The sequence below is a fragment of the Moschus berezovskii genome, chromosome 5 (genome assembly GCF_049115385.1).
Source record: "Moschus berezovskii isolate FMDL1 chromosome 5, NW_MosBer_1.0, whole genome shotgun sequence".
Lineage (NCBI taxonomy): Eukaryota > Metazoa > Chordata > Mammalia > Artiodactyla > Moschidae > Moschus > Moschus berezovskii.
In genome coordinates, this window is record NC_142464.1 from 78,450,617 (window position 1) to 78,476,956 (window position 26,340).

At 42.9% G+C, this 26,340-nt stretch overlaps 1 protein-coding gene across 3 annotated transcripts in view; it reads right to left on the reverse strand.

The window, feature by feature from the left end:
- Positions 1-26,340, reverse strand: part of LNX1 (ligand of numb-protein X 1) — a 137,213-nt gene that overhangs the window by 85,552 nt on the left and 25,321 nt on the right. The window contains exon 1 of one of the 3 annotated variants that reach the window (XM_055435050.2): positions 21,230-22,702. The exons of the other annotated variants lie outside the window; for them this stretch is intronic. Coding sequence (XP_055291025.2) covers positions 21,230-21,321 — 92 coding nt within the window. The 5' untranslated portion in view covers positions 21,322-22,702. Of the gene's footprint in view, positions 1-21,229; positions 22,703-26,340 lie in introns of those variants that run through there. 3 annotated transcript variants of the gene reach the window in all.

Consider the following 26,340-nt stretch of genomic DNA (forward strand, 5'->3'; position numbering starts at 1 on the left):
GAAATTTAGTATTTGGGTTTGTTCCAATTCTTTTTTGCTCAGGCTACTAACCAATACCAAATCTAATGCATTTGAATATAATAAAACAGCACAGCCACTGTTATTGCCAACAGCTTCAAATGACAATGGGCCTCACTTAAATGCTCTCCAACACAGCCTCCAAGTCAAGTGCCACACCAGCTGGCAAAGCTCATTAAGAAGGCTTATTGCATCAGAAACAGTTTTCTGTTGGAGTCATCACTGGCAAAGAGTCCTTACAGATTTGTGTCCTTGCTTATTGGGGTCAAACATTTGTCTTTAGTAAAATAAGGGCGTTGGACTAGATTCTAAAAATAACTGGCAGGAATGTGTTCTATGACTTGAGGATTCTCCAGTGGGTGGGTGGAGGTATCAACTAAGTCAGGACACAGAATAAACTTCAGCAAAATGCTCTGTAAGAGCATGAGGACTTGGCAAGGTCATGTTAAAAAAAGAGGCTAGGTTGAATAAAATGATTTCTCGGAGGGAAAGACTGAATAATTAGTGCCAAACTATTCACATAGTGGAAAATTCTACTCTTTGGGAAGATGCGACTTGGTGGGTTCTAAGAAGCTGATCAGCATATTCCATTGCTTTATTTTCTGAAAGAAATCCATAGTTCATAATTCTTTAACTCCAGTCTCTAACTATGTATATCAAATGGAAAAAGAGGACATCTATTCAGTCCTATGTCAGAAACTCTTAGAATCACTAAACAGTTTTCAATACTTAAGAACAGTAAAATGCCCAGACAATGGACTTTGTTAAACTCAGAGAAGAATACACATGAGTTGAAACAGGAGGATTTAATACTTAGCAATAGCTTTAAAATCTGTAAGCTCACCCTGAGTCATAAAAAAATAGGCCAAGAAGCTTGAAAGAACACAGATCTAAGTTTTTAAAAGAGGCAAACACTGAAATGAAAATGTTAACACATGAAATGCTAAACTCCTTAAAGATATCTTTATAAGTACAAATAAGTATAAATAAAAATTTGAAGAATTAAACTTAGGCAGAGAAGTTTGGACAAGAAAAAATTAGGTAAAGGAATATTTGGCAAACACACACACACACATAAATCAGCTGCTCCAGATGACATACAGCCCCAGGGAATAAAAGAATTTGACTAATATGCTTACTGAACAATGGTGCAGTAAAGATGAATAATTATTTCTGAAAAATTACCTTGCACACAGGGGGAATGTTAGAAGCTTGGAAAAAGACCAACAACATGTGGCAGTAATGTAGAAAGAAAACAGAAGGAAAGGGTAGTGAAAAATTAGTGTAAGATATACGCAATTGCTGGTTTTAAAAGCTGTGGAATAAATGTTGTTGTTGTTTAGTCACTAAGTCATGTCCGACTTTGTGACCCCATGGACTGTAGTCCTCCAGGCTACTCTTTCCCTGGGATTTCCCAGGCAAGAAAATCGGAGTGGGTTGTCATTACCTTTTCCAGGGGATCTTCCCGACCCAGGGATTGAACCTGGGTCTCATGCATTGCTAGCAGATTCTTTACCACTGAGTCGCCTGGGAAGGCCAGAATAAACATTAGGGAGGTAAAATTTAGGGAGGTTCAGAATAGCAGAGGTGAACAAAACCATGTCTGCATTTAGATGACTGCAGATGAACTTGAGATTGTCTTGACTACTCTGACACAGTCTTGTAGTTAAGAATGTAAAGGGATGAGGAGGGGGATATTAAGGTGCATGAACATGCAGTGTCTCAGTTAAGATTTCACCATTAGCCTAAAGATTCAGAAGGGAGGCTGAAAGTGGACAGAAATCTCAAACAAACATGGTATTAAGTCCAGTCATAGGGACATGCTTCAGAAGATGTCTTAACAATCTGCCACCACATCAGTCTCAGTTAGTACCCTGACGGATGACCTAGGATGGGGTGTCACAAAATTTATGGATGATACTCTGGTCGGGAGAGCCATGGAAAATATGAGAGGAGCAAGAAAAAAATAATAAACTAGGTTAGACATGGACACATGTGCAAAGAGAGAATCCACTAGAAACAGACACAAACAGGCTGAATAAATTTAGAAAACAACACAGTTTAGGGATGAGAATATTAAACATGAATTCATACTTATCAACATCCGCTGGATCATGGAAAAAGCAAGAGCGTTCCAGAGAAACATCTATTTCTGCTTTATTGACTATGCCAAAGCCTTTGACTGTGTGGATCACAACAAACTGTGGAAAATTCTGAAAGAGATGGGAATACCAGACCACCTGACCTGCCTCTTGAGAAATCTGTATGCAGGTCAGGAAGCAACAGTTAGAACTGGACATGGAACAACAGACTGGTTCCAAATAGGAAAAGGAGTACGTCAAGGCTGTATATTGTCACCTTGCTTATTTACCTTATATGCAGAGTACATCGTGAGAAACGCTGGGCTGGAAGAAGCACAAGCTGGAATCAAGATTGCCGGGAGAAATATCAATAACCTCAGATATGCAGATGTCACCACCCTTATGGCAGAAAGTGAAGAGGAACTAAAGAGCCTCTTGATGAAAGTGAAAGAGGAGAGTGAAAAAGTTGGCTTAAAGCTCAACATTCAGAAAACTAAGATCATGGCATCTGGTCCCATCACTTCATGGGAAATAGATGGGGAAACAGTTGGAATAGTGTCAGACTTTATTTTTTTGGGTTCCAAAATCACTGCAGATGCTGACTGCAGCCAGGAAATTAAAAGACGCTTACTCCTTGGAAGGAAAGTTATGACCAACCTAGATAGCATATTAAAAAGCAGAGACATTACTTTGCAACCAAGGTCCGTCTAGTCAAGGTCATGGTTTTTCCAGTGGTTGTGTATGGATGTGAGAGTTGGACTGTGAAGAAAGCTGATCACTGAAGAATTGATGCTTTTGAACTGTGGTGCTGGAGAAGACTCTTGAGAGTCCCTTGGACTGCAAGGAGATCCAACAAGTCCATTCTAAAGGAGATCAATCCTGGGTGTTCATTGGAAGGACTGATGCTAAAGCTGAAACTCCAATACTTTGGCCGCCTCATGCGACGAGTTGACTCACTGGAAAAGACTCTGATGCTGGGAGGGATTGGGGTGGGAGGAGAAGGGGACGACAGAGGGTGAGATGGCTGGTTGGCATCACTGACTCGATGGACGTGAGTTTGAGTGCACTCCGGGAGTTGGTGATGGGCAGGGAGGCCTGGCGTGCTGTGATTCATGGGGTCGCAAAGAGTTGGACAAAACTGAGGGACTGAACTGACTGAACTGAACTGAAGAATGGGAATGTGAGAACAAGGTCCTACCATAGAGCACAGGGAACTCTGCTCAATGTTATGTGGCAGCCTGGATGGAAGAAGAGTTTTCAGGAGAATGGATCCATGTATTTGTGTGGTTGAGTCCCTTTCCTATCCACCCAAACTATCACAACCTTGTTAGTTGGCTATATTCCAATACAAAACAAAAAGTTAAAATGGTAAAAATAAAAAACTAAAGGGGAAACAAGGTGGTGGGGAAAGAAGCGCTTGGTCTGCAGCCGCTGTTCTTCGCCTTCAGTCCACATCTTCCGCAGAGCTTCTAACAGTGCTCCATTGGTACAGGGCATCCAGAGGCTCACAGCCTCTGAGGAGCCACTGTGAGGACGGTCCAAGGACGAATATACCATTTTCAGTGGAAAACAAGTGGAGGTTACTAGCTATGATGACTTTGCTCTTTGGGTCTGGATTTGCTCCACCTGTCTTTATAGTAAGATCTGTCTGCGGCTGCCTACTACATCGCTTAATTGTGTCTGACTCTTTGTGACTGCATAGACTGTAGCCCGCCAGGCTCCTCTATCCATGGAGATTCTCCAGGCAAGAATCCTGGAGTGGGTTGCTATGCCCTCCTCCAGTTATGGTAAGACATCAACTGCTTAAAAAATAATCCATGAGACAGATATGAAGAGGAGTATGTTAAGAGGTGCAATCTCTTTTAACAAAAAAGGATAAAACTCTTAATTTCAGCATCCTAGACAGGTCTGTAAATAAACTTCTGGCATAAATCCTTAATGCCTCTTCTCCAAAATATAGAACATGATAATTGAATATATGCTTCCTTTTTATTTGCGTTTTATTGCATTATTAGTTTCTTAATTAAATATGTATGTGATTTCAAAAAGTAATCTAAAAAAGAAAAATGTGTGTGGAGAGGGAGGTTGTTGGTATTTGAGATTCCATTGAAAACTATATTCAGAAGATGTGACTCAGAGCAAGCTTTAACCAGGTAACTGCCCTCCACCAACCCTCATTGAAGAATAATCCAGAAAAGGTGAAAGTGGGAGCAACAGGAAGTCACATTCCCCCAGTGCACCCAGATGCCAGTTCCTTTTCCATGGGTCTCACTGCCTGAGTAGTCAGTCAGTAGTCAGAATCCTGTGCTGCAGGTCTCTTCACTCCCATTTCACAGATGAGACAACTGAGGACAAAGAGGTTAAGGCCATATAAGGAGACATAGAGCTAGAAAGTGTCAGATCTACAATGGAACAAAATAGAAAGCCCAGAGATAAACCCACGCTCCTATGGACACCTTATCTTCGACAAAGGTGGCAAGAATATAAAATGGAGAAAAGACAGTCTCTTTAACAAGTGGTGCTGGGAAAACTGGTCAGCCACTTGTAAAAGAATGAAACTAGAACACTTCCTAACACCATACACAAAAATAAACTCAAAATGGATTAAAGATCTAAATGTAAGACCAGAAACTATAAAACTCCTAGAGGAGAACGTAGGCAAAACACTCTCCGACATAAATCACAGCAGGATCCTCCAAGACCCACCTCCCAGAATATTGGAAATAAAAGCAAAAATAAACAAATGGGACCTAATTAAAATCAAAAGCTTCTGCACAGCAAAGGAAACTCTAAGCAAGGTGAGAAGACAGCCTTCAGAATGGGAGAAAATAATAGCAAATGAAGCAACTGATAAAGGATTAATCTCCAAATTATACAAGCAGCTCCTGCAGCTTAATTCCAGAAAACTAAGTGACGCAATCAAAAAATGGGCCAAAGAACTAAACAGACATTTCTCCAAAGAAGACATAAAGATGGCTAATAAACACATGAAAAAATGCTCAACATCCCTCATCATCAGAGAAATGCAAATCAAAACCACAATGAGATACCATTTCACACCAGTCAGAATGGCTGCTATCCAAAAGTCTACATGCAATTTATGCTGGAGAGGGTGTGGAGAGAAGGGAACCCTCTTACACTGTTGGTGGGAATGCAAACTAGTACAGCCACTATGGAGAACAGTGTGGAGATTCCTCAGAAAACTGGAAATAGAACTGCCATATGATCCAGCGATCGCACTCCTGGGCATACATACCGAGGAAACCAGAATTGAAAGAGACACATGTACTCCAATGTTCATTGCAGCACTGTTTATAATAGCCAGGACATGGAAGCAACCTAGATGTCCATCTGCAGATGAATGGATAAGAAAGCTCTGGTACATATACACAATGGAGTATTTTTCAGCCATCAAAAAGAATGCATTTGAATCAGTTTTAATGAGGTGGATGAAATTGGAGCCAATTATACAGAGTGAAGTAAGCCAGAAAGAAGAACATCAATACTGTATATTAACGCATATATATGGAATTTAGAAAAATGGTAACCTGAACCCTGTATAAGAGACTGCAAAAGAGACATAGGCATTTAGAACAGTCTTTGGGTCTCTGTGGGAGAGGGTGAAGGTGGAATGATTGGGGAGAATGGAATTGTAGCATGTGTATTATCATAAGTGACCAGTCCAGGTTCGACGCATACATTTTCCTCTGTTCATTTCTTTGCATTTGTGCTTTTTTAATAAAATTCTTTTTTAGAAATAAAAAAAATAAATAAAAAAAAAAAAAAAGAAAGTGTCAGATCTAGGGCTTGCAAACACACAGCTCGACTCCAAAACCCATGCTCATCCCAACATCAGACACCTTCATACCTTGCCCCACCTCCACCTTCTGATTTCCGCTCAAGTGCTGTGCTTTTAATGTAAGAAAGACCTTCTTATATCAATCAAATAGGGTATGGAGATGCTACTTTATTTCATACCACTTATTTCTATTTGATATGCTATTTATTTGCTTGTTCTGCCCTCTCACTGGAATATATGTTTACTACAGAATCTCTAGTCTCAAACATGTCTGATACTTCACAGGTACTCAATAAATATTTGTTACTAAATTATATGCTTCTCAGGAACAAACGCTTTCTTTTTATTACCTAAATGCACACTAATTCATCTATTAAAGGTGCCTAGCTTGGAAAAAATCACACTTATAAAACAAAATGCTGAACAGAGGAATAGGAAATGTCTTGTTAGATTTGTCCAGAATATTAATTTATGTCTACTGGACCAAGCAGACAGTTTCTGTAAGGTACTGTTTTTATTAATAGAAATTCCCTGCTTTTGTTAAATGTTAAATAAAGAATCTGAAGGAGAACCAAACCACTGGACTCCTTGGATGTCCACATGCCTTGATCCAACTCTGTCAACCACACCAAGAAAGTAGGAGGGGATAGACGGATATGCAGAGAAACCGAGAAAATTCAGGTGAAAAAAATCAATTCATTGCCCTGATGCTTTCATTACTGATGCCAAGAAACTGAAGAGGGATTAAACAAACAAACAAACTGACTCTTTTCCACAGAATAATCTAAGTTGTTGGTTCTTTTGTAAGGAAATGATACTGAGTTAAAGAGAACACTTTCTCTTCCTCTCCTTTACCTTCCCCAGTGCTGTATTTGAGCCCTAGACACCATTCCTGTCTAGTTGCCACTTGGACTGTTTAATTCTCGGAAGCTGACTATAAGTGTCTCGGAGTTTTTCTTGGAGAATCAGTACCTCTCAGGGGTTGAGTCATTCTTTCATGATGTTAAAGGAAATATAATTCCCTGATGGGATTGGGCTGCTGTCCTGACTAGCATCCAACGAGACCAAAAGAGGGGTACCTCGTCAGCAAGGAGCCTTCAGTAATCAGAGGCCAACACCATTCCTCTTCTGAAAAGAGAAAAATGTGCAGAGAGGAAGAAAGGAATTCGGGTTGTAGAGGAGGAAAGCCCGAAGCGTAAGAGCTAGCATTGGTCGTGAATGCTCATGTGGCAGGCATGTTGCTGGGGCTGTAGTCCCCACTCACTCCAGAAGAGTGGTCTTTGAGGTTAGGGTAGCTGCCTGAAGCCTCCACATACCGTGAATGACAGGGCCAGGGTCACTTTGGCTTTCTGGAGCCCACGCTCATGATCATAATGCTATACGACCTGCATAGGGTTTGTCTCCTAGAGGGAGGGAGGATGGAGGGGACTTCTACTTTTGATGGTGCCCAGATGTTTTTCTACAAAAACTGCAGCAGCATCTTGGAGGGAAGGGTTATTCCAGATGCATTTGCAACAGAATCCCTTTGATCCACTTTAATCTATCATCAATTAACTTATGGGGCCAAAAACCATGTTTGGCTGATCACTTTAAAGAACGTCTTTGAGACCACTTGTAGTCTGCCCTCTCATGCCTGCTCCAGTGGCAAAAATAGTTGTCCATGCTGGAAAGCTCTGTCTTCAGCACAACTGGCCAGAGAAACTACCCAAATATCTCACTCAGAAAGGTGTCATCTACAAAGCAATCGACTTTTTGGGTTCTGAATCCACCTCAGTTCCCCAACCTGGTGCTAATGAATTGTAACGACCTGGGGCAACCCAAGATACATCTCAGCAATGCCATCTCCATGGCAACAAAGGGAGATGCAGTAGAAAAGCAGCCTCGGTCCTTGAATCAGGATGTCTGTATTCTAGGGGAACCTCCTTAACCTCAATGAAGCTTAGTTTTCTCATCAAGATGGGGAGTCACTACATTTGCTATGAGGTTCAAATGAGCTAGGTTATCATCATCATGGCAAATGTTTATAGTGTCCTTGGAATGCTCCAAGCATCTACTAAGTGCTTCATGCATATATGTAATTTTTAACCCAGGGGTTAGGTACTCATTAAAGACTCTGATTTAAGCATGAGAAACTTGGGGCCTAGCTGAGGTTAAGTAATCTATCCAAGGTTACACAGCTGGTAAGTGACAGGTCAGAACCTGAATTCAGATTTGAGTACCTTCTGAAGCCACGGTTTTAATCACTACAAGCTGAAGCTTGTGACTGCTTCGTGACTGGGCTCCACTCTGTCTCTCTGCTGCCATCCCTTGTATATGAGACCCTTGGGATTATATGAAAATCCCTGGAATGCCATTTTCCAATGTGAAGTTTTATCTTTGTCTAAGGACCTCAGGTTGCATTTGTACAAAACTGATCAAGGAAGTCCCACAATAATGCTGAATATGCCTGGGTGGTCATATACATTCAGAAGTCTCTCACTCCTTAAAGGTGATGTGCATGGTCACATGTATCATTTTTATCACATCTATGCCATTGCTTTGTCCAAAACTGTCAGTTAAATTTTAACAACTAACTCCAGTTTTACTGTTTCCTGAGGAAAAATTAAAATAATGAATGCATTAACATTGTTTCCCCCAAAACATCATGTTTGAGGTCACATAGCTTGCTACTGGTAGGACTGAGTTATCTGGGTGAATTCCTATATCCTATACCTCATGTTCTTCTACAGAGTGGGCAGATTGGGTTGGATCATTTCCACAGCCCCCCTTGGCTAGGAAAAATAGCCACAGACTCCTCTGGGCCACAGACTCCTCAGCCAAGAACCATGCTGGATCCAGTCTTCCTCTGCAAATTAGGAAAGGGGTGAGATGGGTAGGAAAGAGGAAAGGAGAAGTAGGAGCTGCAACGTCAAGGTTACAAGGCAAGGAGCTAAGTGGGAGGAATGACTCTGGGGAGGAGGAAGCGCGGGGGTCGGTTCAGAGACAAGGCCCTACGGAGCTGCTGTGGGAGGCGGGGCCCTTGTCCACTGACAAATGGCTTCGGCATTTCCCCAGGTTTCCCCAGAGACACTAGTCATCCCTGTCTGAGCTAAGTCTTCAGAGAGGCAGGGAAGAAAGGCGGGAATATACACTTTCAGTAGCTCCACTTTCTTGATCTCAGCCCATCCCTGCTCATCCTGGATAAAGTTTAGCTATTATCAAATTTCATTAAAGATTTCATCTGTTGTAAGTGCACCGTTATTTTACAGAAATAGAAAAAAAAGCACTACCCATTATCTTTGTACAGTGCCATTAGAAGACATGGGTGGCTCTTACATTAAGAATTATCTTAGAATTGATGAGAAGTTCTTATAACTACTGTTATTACTACTAATAAAATCCATAACTTAAGGCTTTGCTAGGTACCAGGAACTGTACTAAATGCTTTATATAATTGCATTCAATATTCGCGATCTGTAAGATAGGTGTCACTACCCTCATTTATAGAGGAGAAAAGCTCAGAGAGGCTAAGTAACTTGTCTAAGTTTGCCCAGCTGGCAGAGACTGAATAGGAAGCTGAGTCAACCTGACTGCAGAGTGTGTGCCTTTAATCACCAAGTTACCTCACCTCCAACTTTTCAGTGGTGGGCCACTCCATTACGACTCTCAGGGTTACAAAGGTTTTGGGGCCCAGGACTCTCCCTGACTCTTCTGGGTAGAACCGATGATGAAGGAAGATGGTGGAAAAGGGCCACAGGTACCCCCTTGGCCCACAGAACAGTCGGGAAGACTGTTCTAGCTCTGGATATATGGGAATTAAAACACAGGAGGAGTTGGCCTAGAGGGGCACCGGAATTCCCAGAGCTTGTTCTATAGGGAACTAAAAGACAGTGAGAAATGGGGAGGGAAAGGGAACAGACACACAGCTGGTATTTCAGTGCTCATGCATGGGAGGGGGGCGGGGGGCGGTTGTTACTGCAAGACTGATGATTCCAGCTCAAGGCATGCAGGAGTCCTTCCAAGACCTCACCAGGGACCTAGCCAGTATGAATTCATGATTCTGTTTTTTTTTTAAAGAGGACTCCTCTAAATGCTTCAGGTTTCACAACCCTGGACCACCCCCGTCCCCCAATGCCACCAGACCCAGTGCTTATGAAAGCAGGTGTTGTTCAGGATAGAGGCAGATGGAAGAGAGCAGGGTCCACACGGGCCACGCAGAAGAAGTAATGATGATCGAAAATGGGGAAATAACTAGGAGAAAATCTGTCTGGTTGTTTGGTCTGCAAGTTTTCGTTGGCTTACAGAAACGGGCCATTTCCTGCCCTATTCCTTCCAAGGCCAATCCCACAGACTGGCAGTGGGAAATTTCCCCCGTTTACTCTAATGAAGGGGTTGTATTCTGATGCCAGCCAGTCCTGAGAGCCTGCCATTCCTCCGCGGTAGTCGCCAAAGTGATGATACCCATGAGGAATGTGGGGGACTGTAATAGAACTCTTCTGCAGAATTCTCTGATCCTTTAACAGCATTTTTGTATGTCTTATAATGGATATAACACATTAATACACGTATATAATTTGTAAATAATCATACATATGCAGAAGATATAAGAGATGTAGGTTCGATCCCTGGGTCAGGAAGATCCCCTGAAGAAGGAAATGGCAACCTACTCCGCTCTTCTTGCCTGGAGAATCCCATGGACAGAGGAGCCTGGCAGGGTTTTACAGGGTCACAAAGAGCTGGACACGACTGAAGCGACTTAGCACAACACAACACAGGATAGGTAAGGGCTTCCCTGGTAGTTCAGATGGTAGAGAACCTGCCTGCAATACAGGAGACTTGGGTTCAACCTCTGGGTGGGAAGGATCCTGTGGAGAATGGAATGGCTACCCACTCCAGTATTCTTGCCTGGAATGTATTGCTATAGGTCTGTGATGGAAAAAGGGCTTCCCTGGTGGCTTACACAGTAAAGAATCTGCCTGCAATGCAGGAGACCGGGTTTGATTCCTGGGTTGGGAAGATCCCCTGGAGAAGGGAATGGCACCCCTCTCCAGTATTCTTGTCTGGGAAATCCCATGGACAGAGGAGCCTGGTAGGCTACAGTCCATGGGGTTGCAAAGAGTAGGACATGGCTGAGTGACTAACACTGTGATGAAAAAAAGTTGCGAGATTATCACTTTAAGGAGAAGATACTGCCCCATTCTCTTTAAGTTCCCCCTCTTAAAGCTTCTGGGTGACAAAGTCATCAAAAATACCCATCTTGGTTGAATTCATAAGATTGTTTCATGTTTTGGATGTAACAATTGTCTTCTTTACATTTCCCTCAACTTTACAATAAATTAAATAATTGCTGTATTTTTTTTTAGCTACTAACCTGGTATTTGGAGTTTGCAAAGTCAACAGGGAAATGCTGAACTGATTGCATATTTAAACTGATTGCATTTTGATATTAAGGGATTATGGTTGTTTTGTGTGATATTAATGTTATAGCTACATTTCTTAAGAACCTGTATCCTTTAAACACTAAGACATCTGCAGATGAACTATGATGTTTGAGATTTGCTTCAAAAGATGATATAGATGAAAAAAGATAGCCACAAATTATTAATTATTGGAGATAGGTGTTAATGTACATGGGGATTCCATATACTCTGCTTTTACACTGAGATTTTCATTATAAAAAGCTAAGAATTTTAAAACAAAAATCAACCAAACATGAATAAATCAGTAAGGCCTGATATTAAAAAAAAAAGAATCTCCACTGTCTTTCATCTACCTGACATAGTTAAGTGACATCAAGAAAAGCAGACAATTTCCCGAGCACCAGAGTAGTACCTTGAAGCCCCTGAGTTTGGCATTTTAGATCAGGAAGTAAATTATTTGGGACTGATGTTGCTTTTCTCCTGGCAAAAGAGAACTTGCTGATTCTCAAAGAGGAAAAAAAAATTAGACCATTGAACAGGATCACTATGCTCTTTGGACAAAGTGTCATTACAAAGCACCATTTTGATGAGTTGACTATAATGAATTGGGAACATGCAGCTTCAATTTCCTTCCAGATACACAAGCTGTAGATTTGAGGGGGAAATGCCCTATTAGACATGTGCTGAGCTGCAATGCTTTGGAAGACATTGAGAGTCACTGAACACAGATGCACTCTGGCTCTACTCCCCCAGAACGGACCTTGCTCCTCTCTATTGGAGTAGGATTTCTCCATCTTGCCCCATTTCCTCTGTAAATGCTACGTCCTTCCTTCTAAATCCTAATCTAAACTTGACCTTGGATTCTCAAAACATAGGATGAGAAAAATCCAGAGATCGGCAGTTTTTTTTTCCTTTTCAATTTTGATGAAAAAGAAATAATTTCTTTGAGACTTAACTTGGAAAGCATCTCCTGGCAAACCCATGGGTTCACTCTGTTGGTTTAAACTTGGAAAGTGCTGGGAGCCATTAACACAGTGCAAATGAAGTGAGGAGGAAAAGGATGCTGAGGTCATTCTACTGCACTCCTCTCCCTCAACCCTCTTCCTCCTCATTCACACGAAGAAGAGTCCAACAGCAACAGTCTCGATATGCCTTGTGTGGACCTCTGCTTAGTACAAAGCCTTTGGAAAAGATGCTTCCCCGGGCTGTATAGCTCATGGCCAAGTCTGCCTGAAGCCAGCAGGGAGGAGGCCAGTGCTGCCACATGACCTTTCCCTAAAGAAGGGGAAATGGAGAAGCTGAACCAGGGCAAACCATCGTGAAACCCTTGAAAGCCCAGAATGCCCAGCGGAGTGTGATTTAAGGCTCTTACTGGTCTGTGAACCCCAATGAAGACTGCAATTTGTCAGAGGCGTGTTTTGCAAGTTGGTTCGAGGAAGTTCTGCTAGGGGAGCAGAGGGTGGCTGGGCTCCTTGGACCTGAGACATGTGGTGGGTGTTCTGCGTCTCTGACTCCCAGGCCCTACCCCACTTCCCAGAAGGACACACACAGGGCCGCCTCAGAACTCCTGCTGTTCTTGGCAGCTTCTCTAGAGACATCCTTCCATAGCCTTAAATGATTCAGGTTGCAAAACTGTAGTCAAACATTTTAATTTCCCGAGCACAAAACTCCAGGGGGAATAAACCGCCCCTGTTTAGAGCTACTCTCTCTGCAGGGGTCAGGAAAGAGTGCAATTTCTCCCTCCAGATATGGGCACAGATTCTGTTTCTAGTGATGCCAGTTCCAAACCAAGAATATTTGACTGTAAGTGAGAAAGACAGCCAGCATTTCCTGACAACCTGAGAAGCCACATGGCAATGGCATAGCACCAGTTTTAGGGACCAGTTATCCCCCACTGGCGGACGGTGCCTCGCTGCCTTATTGATACTTCCATCTTTCAAATGAAGGACAGTTACCTGCTTTGAAGAATAGGGCTCCAGCTGCTGGAGATACACTCAGACTCTATACCACAAGCATAAACACAGCCTCCACCAAAATATGACACAAAGTGCGAATTGTTTTCAGACACTATAGGAGACAGAATTTGAACAGTTGGGGAAAGATGACAAAACTTTCAATTTTCTGTAAATAGCTTTTGAGAGTTGGGAGTGTATCGTAAAATTCATTTCATCATTTCACCACCCCCAACTCTAAAGTTTCTCCTTGGGATTTTGGCTAAACAAAATATTTAAAGAAATATTACAAAAGCCACAGATTTATTAACCTGAGCAGCAGCAGCCATTTCAGTTACTCAGGCCCAGTGCTGCTTTCTGCAAAACCTGAGATACAGACAACTTGTCACGGAACTGGCCGAGACACGAGGGGAATTCATTTTATTTAGTTCAACTGAAGCCTGTACTGTGCAGAAGCTGGGTGTACAGAAATAAACAACTCTCAACCAACCCTCCTTCTTAGGACTCAGCAGGCAGAGCAGAATGGATGGGAACGCTGTGGAGGATATACCACAGAGGCATGCAGAAGGACGGAGAGATGACTTTCCACAGGATGTCAGGGTGAGTCGACACCAGAGCTGGAACTAAGGGTTCTTAAATTGTAATGCCCATAAGGATCACTTGGGGAGTTTTTTGTTAAGAATGAAAATAGGATGGGCCTCATAAGACTCAAGGGGAACTTGAGAATGAAAATGGATGCTCTCCACCCAAGTTTTAGGGAATTGATTTAGAGCCCGAACATCTGCATTTTAAAGTTAAGAAAAAAAAAAATCAGTCCTCAGTTGTTATGTGGGTGGTCCTCAGAATCCTCGCTGCTCCAAGGACTTCACCTATAAGTCTGGACATGTATGAGGCTCTAAATAGACCCAGAAAGGCCATAAGGCTGGATCCATGCTCATGTGTGTGAAACTCAAAGTCTATTTCTTAAATTTGCTTGGGTGTCTAGAAAGTTCAGAAAGAGTTCATGGGAGTCTGGAGGTGAGGGCTTATGAAAGAAAGCACTGTCCTTGATCCTTTCGGCAGGCTTTCTGTAGACCCCAAGATCAATCCTCGGCTCCCTGCCCCCTAATCTCTGACTGGGACTCCTTTATACTAAACACTCCGGTTTTAGGCTTCTTCTATGGAATTCACTCTCTTCTGGGTCATGTCAACAGGTGCTGATGGAAATGTTTAAAGAAGGAGCTGCATAGGGTCATAAACTCTTGGCCCTTAAGGCCAAACTAGGCAGGCAGAAGTGTCTGCTGGATCGGACACAGGTGTTTTTATTTGGAGTTAAGTTGAATTTGAATGCCTTTTAGCCAGTATCTATGGACTTCCCTGGTGGCTTAGTGAAAAAGAATCTGCCTGCCAATGCAGGAGACATAGGTTTGATCCCTGGGTGGGGAAGATCCCCTGGTGGAGGAAATGGCAACCCACTCCAGTATTCTCGCCTGGAGAATCCCATGGACAGAGGAGCCTAGTGGGCTACAGTCCATGGGGTCACAAAAGAATAGGACATGACTTAGCAACTAACACAACATCAAGCCAGTATACATGTTTACTTTATATATTATGTATGTTATACATACTACATATGTTATTATTATGCATACATATCGCGGAGAGTCAGACACGACTGAGCGACTGAACTGAACTGAACTGAACTGATACATGTTTATATGAAAGTGAAAATCGCTCCATCCTGTCTGACTCTTTTGTGACCCCATCCATGGATTATCACCAGAACGACGAGGAAGCTCTATACAGTCAGCAAAAACAAGACCGGGAGCTGACTGTGGCTCAGATCATGAACTACTTATTGTCAAATTCAGACTGAAATTTAAGGAAGTGGAGAAAACCACTAAACCATTCAGGTATGACCTAAATAAAATCCTTTATGACTATACAGTTGAAGTGAGAAATAGATTTAAGGGACTAGATCTGATAGACAGAGTGCCTGATGAACTACGGATGGAGGTTTGTGACATTGTACAGGAGACAGGGATCAAGACCATCCCCACAGAAAAGAAACGCAAAAAAGCAAAATGGCTATCTGGGGAGGCCTCACAAATAGCTGTGAAAAGAAGGGAAGAGAAAAGTAAAGGAGAAAAGGAAAGATATACCCACTTGAATACAGAGTTCCAAAGAATAACAAGGAGAGAAAGGAAAGCCTTCCTCAGTGATCAGTGCAAAGAAATAGAGGAAAACAATAGAATGGGAAAGACTAGAGCGCTCTTCAAGAAATTAGAGATTCCAAGGGAACATTTCATGCAAAGATGGGCACAGAAAAAGACAGAAATGGTAGGGACCTAACAGAAGCAGAAAATATTAAGAAGAGGTGGCAAGAATACACAGAAGAACTGTACAAAAAAGATCTTCATGACCTAGATAATCACGATGCTGTGATCACTCACCTAGAGCCAGACATCCTGGAATGCAAAGTCAAGTGGGCCTTAGGAAGCATCATTATGAACAAAGCTAGGGGAGGTGATAGAATTCCAGTTGAGCTACTTCAAATCCTAAAAGATGATGCTATGAAAGTGCTGCACTCAATATGCCAGCAAATTTGGAAAACTCAGCAGTGGCCACAGGACTGGAAAAGGTCAGTCTTCATTCCAATCCCAAAGAATGTTCAAACTACCACACAATTGCACTCATCTCGCACACGAGTAAAGTAATGCTTAAAATTCTCCAAGCCAGGCTTCAGCAATACGTGAACTGTGAACTTCCAGATGTTCAAACTGGTTTTAGAAAAGGCAGAGGAACCAGAGATCAAATTGCCAACATCAGATGGATCATTGAAAAAGCAAGAGAGTTCCAGAAAAACATCTATTTCTGCTTCATTGACTATGCCAAAGCCTTTGACTGTGTGGATCACAATAAACTGTGGAACATTCTGAAAGAGATGGGAATACCAGACCACCTGACCTGCCTCTTGAGAAATCTGTATGCAGGTCAGGAAGCAACAGTTAGAACTGGACATGGAACAACAGACTGGTTCCAAATAGGAAAAGGAGTATGTCAAGGCTGTATATTGTCACCCTGCTTATTTAACTTATATGCAAAGTACATCATGAAAAACACTGGGCTGGAGGAAGCACAAGTTGGAATCAAGATTGCCGGGAGAAATATCAATAACCTCAGATATGCAGATGACACCACCCTTACGGCAGAAAGTGAAGAAGAACTAAAGAGCCTCTTGATGAAAGTGAAAGAGGAGAGTGAAAAAGTTGGCTTGAAGCTCAACATTCACAAAACTAAGATTATGGCATCTGGTCCCATCACTTCATGGCAAATAGATGGGGAAACAGTGGAAATAGTGGCAGGCTTTATTTTTTTGGGCTCCAAAATCACTGCAGATGGTGATTGTAGCCATGAAATTAAAAGACGGTTGCTCCTTGGAAGGAAAGTTATGACCAACCTAGACAGCATACTGAAAAGCAGAGACATTACTTTGTCAACAAATGTCCATCAAGTTAAGGCTATGGTTTTTCCAGTGGTCATGTATAGATGTGAGTGTTGGACTATAAAGAAAGCTGAGTGCAGAAGAATTGATGCTTTTGAACTGTGGTGTTGGAGAAGACCTTTGAGAGTCCCTTGGACTGCGAGGAGATCCAACCAGTTCATCCTAAAGGAGATCAGTCTTGAGTGTTCATTTGAAGGACTCATGTTGAAGCTGAAACTCCAATACTTTGGCCACCTGATGGGAAGAACTGACTTATTTGAAAAGACCCTGATGCTGGGAAAGATTGAGGGCAGGAGGAGAAAGACAGAGGATGAGATGGTTGGATGGTATCACCGACTCAATGGACATGGTTTTGGGTGAACTCCGGGAGTTGGTGATGGACAGAGAGGCCTGGCATACTGCGGTTCATGGGGTTGCAAAGAGTCAGAAACGACTGAGTGACTGAACTGAACTGAACCATGGATTATACAGTCTATGGAATTCTCCAGCCAAGAATACTGGAGTGGGTAGCCTTTCCCTTCTCCTAGGAATCTTCTAAACCCAGGGATCGAATCTGTATACATGATATGTATATTACACGTTAGGTAGTCAGAATAGGAAAAAGGAGTCCAGAATGGCGGTGGCTAAAAGACAAGGAAGGGAAAAGCCCGCGAAAATAGAACAAAGGAAGCTCAGAGGACCCGAATGAGGACCTCAGGTAGAACAAACATCACTCCTGGCTAGCCCAATTTACATAGGGCAGGCCCGGGGGAGGAAAAAACATAAAAAAGAGGAGCCAAAGGCCGGGGCTCTCTCTCGCTCTCTTCTCTTTGTGTATTTTGGGTTGGCATGCCCTCACACCTCAAGGATGTATTTTCCTTTTATTTTCTAAATAAAATTGAGCTGTAACACGAAGCTGTACCACTACTCTGTCCAACACCTGTAAGACGGTCTGTCCGAGAGCTGAGAGCTGTGACACGGCCTGTCCGAGGGCTTTAATATCTGTCACTTCAAATTTTTGTTGTGATGAGATAGAACTGAGGAAATTACACACTCCCCTGACATTATATATACATATATATGTGTATGGACTTGCCTGGTGGCTCAGACGGTAAAGCGTCTGCCTACAATGCAGGAGACCCAGGTTCGATCCCTGGGTCAGGAAGATCCCCTGGAGAAGGAAATGACAACTCACTCCAGTACTCTTGCCTGGAAACTCCCATGGACGGAGGAGTGTGGTAGGCTATAGTCCATGGGTTTGCAAAGAATCAGACATGACTGAGTGACTTCACTTTCAATTTCTTTTCATATGTGTTATATATATACGCATACATATTTGTACACCTATTTTCTCAGCAGTTGATCGGAGGCCTCAGGTCTTCCTGTAGTCTTAGATCTGATGATTCACATGTTTAGATAACTCCTGCCTGGTTCCTCTAGGCATTTGAGTTTGAGACCCCTGGGGGCCACATCTTAAATTTGAATCCATTTACTGGATTAATTCCAGTTTTCCAGCTGGGATGCTAGGGAAGAAGGCTCAGGCTGAGAGAGTCTTGCTGTCAGAGAGAAAGGAAAATCCAGAAGGAGTTCTGTGGTTGGAAGCTTGGGACACAGGGCAAGCTTCACCCAAGGCCTGGATGCCAAAGCCCAGACGAGGGTGTCAGAAAAAGCCTGGTTAATGCACTCCACCTTTGAGATCCCAGAGGCCGACAGTAGCATCTTACCACCCTGTGGCCCCAGCGCCGAGAATACTGAGCAGATCCACCCAGCAGTGCCACTCACAGCTCTCAGTTGTTTTCCAACCTTTGCTGACAACCACAGCCACCTCTTATCCTTTCTCGTGCAACGGACTCTGCCTGAAACACTTCTCTGTCCCTCTCTGATTCTGCCTAAATCCTCCCTAATTACTTCAAGTTCCCGCTCAGGCCCCCATCTCCTTGCCAAGCTTCCCCTGATCAATTTCACTGAAATGCACAATCTCCTCCTCCTCTCAACTGGTTACCTAACCTACTGTCTAGAGACTTACCCCTTTATGTCTTATATCATTGTTTATATTTCTTATCTATATAAATTTTATCTTCTCAATTAAATCCTCAACTCCTTGTGGGTAGGTGCTGTGACTAATTTTTTACTGCCCATATATTCCTTCCAGTACCTGCCACAGTACCTGAATCACATTGCAGGTAGATTCTTTACTAGCTTAGCCACAAGGGAAGCCTCAGTACCTGAAACATGTCATTGATTCACTGATTAGTTCACTATCACTAGCAGCATCAGGTAACAGGTGCACAGAACTGGGAGCTTCCAAGAAAGTTCTATCAAATCAGTACAGGAACATGATATTTCTAATTTCCTCGTATCATGCCTCCTGGAGTGCTTCACATTCAGAAAAGGTGGCTAGCTTGAATTTACTTAGAAAAGTTGCCTTTGATTCATGCATTTGTGGAAAAGAAAACTGTAAGCGAGTATGAAGAGCCTTCCTTTAATTAGGCTATAAATGGAAAGTAACTCAATGGAAAGGTTCCTCATTAGCACCTGACATGGGTTGAATGGTGGCCTCTAAAAACATGCCACCCAGAACCTGTGAATGTGACCCTATTTGGATAAAGAGTCTTACAGACGCAGTTAGACTAAGGTTTTCAAGATCACCTGGCTTATCCAGATGAGTCCTAAATCCAGTGACATGTATTCTTATAAGAGGGGAAGAAGATGTAGAACTGGAGAACACAAACCATAGAAGGCTGTGTGAGGATGGAGGAAGAGATTGAAGTGATACAGCCACAAGCCAAGGAATGCCTGGAGCCCCCAGAAGCTGGGAGAGGTGAGGAAGGATTCTCCCCCACAGCCCTCACAGAGTGTGGCCCTATTGTCACCTTCATTTCAAGCTCCTAGCTCCCAGAACTGTGAGAGATTAAATATGTGCTGTCGTGTATATAATTAGTTGCAGCAGCCCTGGGAAACTAATACAGCAAATAACAAGGATAGCAGATGGGGGTGGGGGGTGGGGGTGGAGAGATGCAGGTGGAAAGGGTTGGGAGGAACGCTTTTGGGCACTAGATTTTAGAGATAGCTTCAGCATCCATCATGAGAGAGGAAGGGGCTTTTCCATAATCCCAGTTAAATCTGCCATCGTATGTTTTTCTAGAAAAGCTTCCACAATGTCATCATTACCCCAGAGATACTCACTATTCAGGCTTAAGCCAGATACTTTCTCTATGAACCTTCTGATCCAAGGTGGACTGGGTTTACATTCCAATAAGGTAGGACCAGGAAACCCTGAAATGAAGAGTCCTCAAAATGAATGGCCTTCATAGACCCAGGTCATTCATTCTCTTCTCTACTTCTGGAGCATTTATTGAGCATCTACTGTGCTGGGCAAACTGATCAGTCTGCCTCACTATAACAGAGGCACTGGTTATATGTAAACATGTAAGGATCTCTACTTATATCTGACCAGTCAAGCTTTTCTATTCTGGGATGTCTGGACTCTATTTAGAGTCCCTCTTCTCAGTGACCCCCCCCACCCGACTCTGATTTATAAAGAAACAACTCTTGCTATTTCTACCTGTCCGGTGAGTAAAGAGAACTACATTTTTGTAAATACTCCCAGCACTGAGACACACACAGCAGCACTTCCCATCTGACTGCTAGAAGCTGTTCACATCAGTCTGCAATCCTTTTTCAAAGCTTATTAACAAAAACAGCCTGAAAAATATCACTGTAAAGATTGGGGATGTGAGTCATTTCCTCTTACAAAATGAACATAGGTCATGGAGGAAAATGTCTTTTTTTTGTTTTTTTGAGATGCATAATGAAATATTTAGAGGTAAAATGTTATGATGACTGCTACCTACTCCAAACTACTTCCATAAAAAAGAAAACGAGGCAAAATTGGCAAAATGTTAATCATTGTATCTAGGTGATAGGAATACAGGTATTCACTGCAGGGTTCTTTCTGCTTTCTGATGCATAAAAGTTATCAAAAATGAAAACAAAAAGGGTGTAGATTTTTTACATATAGGGCTATCTTGCCCCCGTACTGACACTCTTGGTGTTTTCAGGATTGGAGACAGATTGTCTCAAAAAAGGAGGATATCTGTTTATAACTAGAAATGCCCAATAGAGACTTCAGGTCTGTACACGCAGTTTCTGTTCTTAATGGTCCTTTGGTTCTATTTATGGAGGGAAGTGAAGAAGCATCTATTGAGAAAAAGCAGAGTATCAAAAAAAAAAAAGAAGAAGAAGGAAGAAAGCAGTGCTGGCACAGATGCAGGGGAAAAAATGCCTTGTTGGGAAAGAACTGCATCAGTAAGATGGTGTTTCTCTGTTAAGTCACAGACCGCTAAGCACGCGACTTCAAACTACTGGCAGGATGTTTTGTCCAAGTGCATCCAGTGGATGTGGAATTTATTCCTCTAAACCGACATACTGGCCCAAGGATGGACTCAGGTCCCACCCCCGACACCCCCCCACCCCGACACCCAGACACAGGCAGGCACGGTGAGAGGGGGACTCACAGTTCTGAGTATAGGAAGTGCAGATTGCCCACATTGTCAACGTAGTTGGCAGGGCTGAGCCAAGGCAGGATCAGCAACAGAAGCGCCTTCATTTTCCGATCAGGGTGCAGCTTTTTCTCCCCCACCAGCCACCTTCTCTCTGTCTGTCAGTGGCAGGGGCCCAGCCCAGCCTGCCCCTTTAAACAACCCTTGCCATGTTCCCACAATCAGCAGATCATAGAGAATCAGACTCAGAGCCCTCAGCTGGAGCTGCGTTGATAAATCACAGGCTCGAAAGAGGACTGTGTGGTGCTCTGATTCTCAGATGGGGAGACGTGAGAACGAAGGGACCCACCAAGGTTGGCGGGAGGGTTAGGCTGAGAGCAGGCAGGCTGATGCCTGGGAAAGGGACCTGCCCCCTCCTGCAGGATGCCGACTGGTTCTCAGGAAGCAGCTGGTACATTTACATCACTGGCCGGGAGCAGACGGGCTGGAAGCTGATCTGTGTTGGAAGAGGGCATGAACATGGCACATGCAGAGCCCACTGTGTGAATAAACAGATACTCAGAAGCTGTCCTCCAGCTTGACTGGAGGAAGACACAGGTTGAAATCAGCATCTTTGGAACAGAGCCTAGAGAGCTGAGCTCAAAGTGAGTCTTTGGATACTGTTGCACAGGAATGTTAATAGGAACCAGCTCCACCTCTCCATGTATATTTAGAATATGTACTTAAGGTAATTTACCTGTCAATGTCCTGACCACACAGACAGAGGTAAGGGAAGTGATGTCTTTCCTGTTAATTTTGAAAACTGTCCCTATGACAGAATAGTTGTGTCATTCTCTCTGAGACTAACCAAAAGCCTCAATAGACAGACATGAAGTTCTTTAAAAACAGTGTATACAGACTCCTGATCTGTAAGAAGAAAAGTTATTCCATTCCTCCTGCTCCCTGGAGTAACTGAGTTAAGCTCTGATACTAGCTGCAGGATTCTGGGCATTTAATTGAAGCTCTGAGCCTCAGTCATCTCATTTTTGAAACAGAGCTAATAATGCCTTATTTCCTTGCTTCTGTGGAGGCTGGACCACAGCATCTCTTCCACCTTTGAGATCTATGATTCCAGACCATACTACCTGTCTTAACACGAGGGCTTCTTTGCATGCCTAAGCTCTGGAATGCCATAGAAGCCTCAGATTCCTCTCCTTCTAGTTCATATTTAAGAAGATGACAAACCATTTTGGTAACTGAAGACCCAAATCTGAATAGAAATGGCTCAAAAAGATAGTTACATTAACCACAACCTGGCAATTACAACAAACTCCAATCCACAGGAAGAAGACTAAGGAAAATCTACAGGATGACACTAACTGCAGGTGCTGGTGGTAAAGAATGTGTCTGCCAATGCAGGAGACATAAGAGACATGGGCTCAATCCCTGGGTTGGAAAGATCCCCTGGATGAGGAAACAGCAAGCCATTCCAGTATTCTTGCCTGGAGAATCCCATGGACAAAGGAGCCTGGCAGGGCTACAATGTATGGGGTCACAAGAGTTGGACACGACTGAAGCCACTTACACACACACACACAAGCAGGAAACTGGCATCAGAGATTTGCATTCATCTCTGACAGTGCTAAAAGACTTTAACTACAGTAGACCCTGAGGACACTTCCACAGTTTAGATCTGAGATACACAACCTTGATAAAGCATGGCATCTATAATTCTTTGGAGGTCCTAATTTGAATTCTACTCCCTCTCTGGTATGCAAGAGCATCAGAGTCTGTGAAGAGCATAAAAAAGGGAGTTAGGTTTGGAATTTAGATGCTGTCATCAAACAGGCTTGAGTCTGAACCCTAGCTCTGCCATAAATGAGCTGTGTGACACTGGGCATGTTGCTTAATCTCTCTGAACTTCCGTATCCTCCTTTGTAAAGACAACAATAGTATGCTTAACTCACAATGTTGTTATGAAGGTGGAATGAAATAATGCTTGTAAGAACAAAGGACTGCATGAGTGTTTAGCTGTTGTTGTAAATGTTGTTATTAATAGCTACTAATAATTGTTGATGAGTCTGGTTGGCAGATCAGTATCTATTTCCAAGAGGCTTTGCTGTTCTCATCTTGGCCCTTCTTTCCTCCTGCTCAGTCTTTTCCTGGATACAGAGTTTCACAGAGTCCTGGGACATGCTCATTTTGAATGTCCAGGATCTACTGTATAGAGCATAACTCATGCTGCTGCTGCTGCTAAGTCACTTCAGTCGTGTCCGACTCTGTGTGACCCCATAGACGGAAGCCCACTAGGCTCCCCCATTCCTGGGATTCTCCAGGCAAGAATACTCATAAGTAGTATCTTATATAACATAGACTATGGGCTTCAGAGTGTGCTGAATTGTATTTCTGATGATCTTGGGTAGGTCAGATTGCTTCTCCAAGTCTCTATTTAAAAGAAAGATGTCTGCCTTTCACTTCTTGCATTTCAAAAAGATGCCTTGATGGATATGAATGCAATATAAAAATGAAGGTATTATTTTTTATTGTTTCTGTCACTTTTGCAAAAACAGCTGATTTCCTATTCAATATCTAATCTCATCTTCTTCTTTTTAAGAGCACCTGTGTTTTGTTTATGGTGGTGATGCACTTTGCCTCTCCCACAGACAGGCAGCCATGTAATATGACAATGGCCAACGAGGTATAAGAAGAAATTACTGGGTGACATAGCCTAGAAAGTTCTTTAAAGGAGGGAGTCTCAGTTTGTATACTGCATTTTGCCCTTGAGGTCTGGTTCTTTTTGCCTGGAAATTGAATGTGATGCTGGGGCTTTAGCAGCCATTTTGAGGCCACGAGGTAATGATTATGAGGATGAATGATAACTGAAAAGCAGAAGGAGCCTGGATTCCTGATGGCAACATACTAGTTGTAGGCTTCCTGGCCCCAAACTTTGTGCTAAATGAGAAAAAGGAAACTTCTACATGGTTAGATCAATATAACTTGAATTTTTTATCACCCATCCTCAGATGTAGTCCTATCTAATATAATCTTTTGGGAATAAAATCCTACTGTCAAATGGTTATGGACTGCTGTAAACAGTACAGTCTTAACCCTAATCCTTGCCTCCAGGCTCTGAGTCCTCTTTATCCTTAAATGTCAGCTCAGACATCATCAATCACCTCCAGTTTTCTTATCTTTTTTTCTTGTCACTAAGTAGGGAACTCCTTGAGGAAAGGAGCTCCATTGGTCCTGTTTTCTACTGTATCCTCATCACAGTGCCTAGAACATAGTAGATGCTCAATAAATATCTGTTGAATGAAAGAGAATTCAGTTCAGTTCAGTTCAGTCACTCAGTCGTGTCCGACTCTCCGTGACCCCATGAATCACAGCACGCAAGGCCTCCCTGTCCATCACCAACTCCCGGAGTTCACTCAAACTCATGTCCATCAAGTTGGTGATGCCATCCAGCCATCTCATTCTCGGCCGTCCCCTTCTCCTCTCACCCTCAACCTTTCCTAGCATCAGAGTCTTTTCCAGTGAGTCAACTCGTAAACTCAGTTAAAGAGACCATTTCTTGGAATAGTCTTTCTTGATCACAGGCAAATTAGCAAAAACAGATTTCAAACTTTATGAGAGTGATGGCAGGGGTTGAGCATGTATATGGATGGATAATAAATGCCCAGGAACCAAGGAAAAAGGTAAGGAATATTTCTTGGAATGAGTGTCTAGGAGAAAGTGATTTCTCTAAAGAATTGCTTGGAGCATAATCTGATGGATGCTCAATGGTTCTCTCAAACACAAAGGCAGAGAATTGCCTCATCTCTTCTGTGTCCAGGAGAACTAAAAGAACAGCTCTCAGTTAGGCAGGGTCAGAAGAAAGTGGGTTCAGGGTTGGAAAGTCACGTGAAGGATGCATGTTAAGCACAGTCAGGGTGGAGATGTTAAGCCAGGCTAAAATGACCAAAGAGACTTGTTACTTGACCACTTTTCCATAGGGTAATAGTCCCTAGTCCTTTACTCTGGCAGTAAACCCTTCCCTGCCCTGTAGGCAGCTAGTTGAGTCTGTGTTTATGGAACATGGTACAAAGAAGGGTCTGAATATTCATTGGAAGGACTGATGCTAAGGCTAAAGCTCCAATAGTTTGGCCACTTGATGCAAAAAGCCAACTCATTGGAAAAGACCCTGATGGCTGGGAAAGATTGAGGGCAGGAAGAGAAGTGGGCCAGAGGATGAAATAATTGGATGGCATTACCAACTCAACGGACATGAGTTTGAGCAAACTAGAGGAGATGGTGAAGGACAGGGAAGCCTGGCATACTGCAGTCCATGGGGTCACAAAGTGTCAGACATGACTGAGCAACTGAATCCCAACAGAGAAGGGCCCCTGATAGAAGAGAAGGTCAGGAGAGGTTCCAGTGTAGGTCTTTGTGGAAGAAATTTCCAGGACATTGGGTTTAAAGTTTATTAAAATAACCCTAGAGAGTCTTCAGTCAGGTGTGCCAGTACCATCATGTTTTCACTCAGGACTGTTTTCAAAACACTGAACAATGAGCTCTTTATTTGTGCTAAGTAAATACTGAAGGGGGTCAGCTTTACTATCTCACATTTTCATTATCTTCCATAAGAGAGAAACTCAAGGGCAAAGTGGCTTGTCCCATGAACTCAACATGTGTGTGTTTTCAAATTCTCTCTTTTACCTTTCAGAGGTCATTTTCTCAGAGGCAGAAATTGTGGCTTATACAGATTTTTCTTTCATTCTGGGCCTGGCCTATTGTGGATTGTTGATAAATATTATATATGCAGAGAATGATACGGCAAAATAAAGATGTAGTCTTGAGACTAAAAAAATGCCCACTCAGGATCAAGGAAGTAAAAGCTTCACCTCCACACATCCTCTCACTGCCAGTCTGGGTCAAGAGAGGTGCACTGAATTGACCCTCTGCTGTGTCCCAACTGCGCCCACTGCCAATATCCCTTGGTTGGGAAGTCTGCCATTGCACTCAACAGCCCATCACTCTCGGGGGAATTCTTTATAGTAGACACATGTGATGGGAGTCTGCAAGCATCTAAGAGCAGAGGTCAACAGAATTATCCAGAAGATTCCAAACATCAGCTTACACGCTTAGATTTACTCCCACAGAAGAACTCT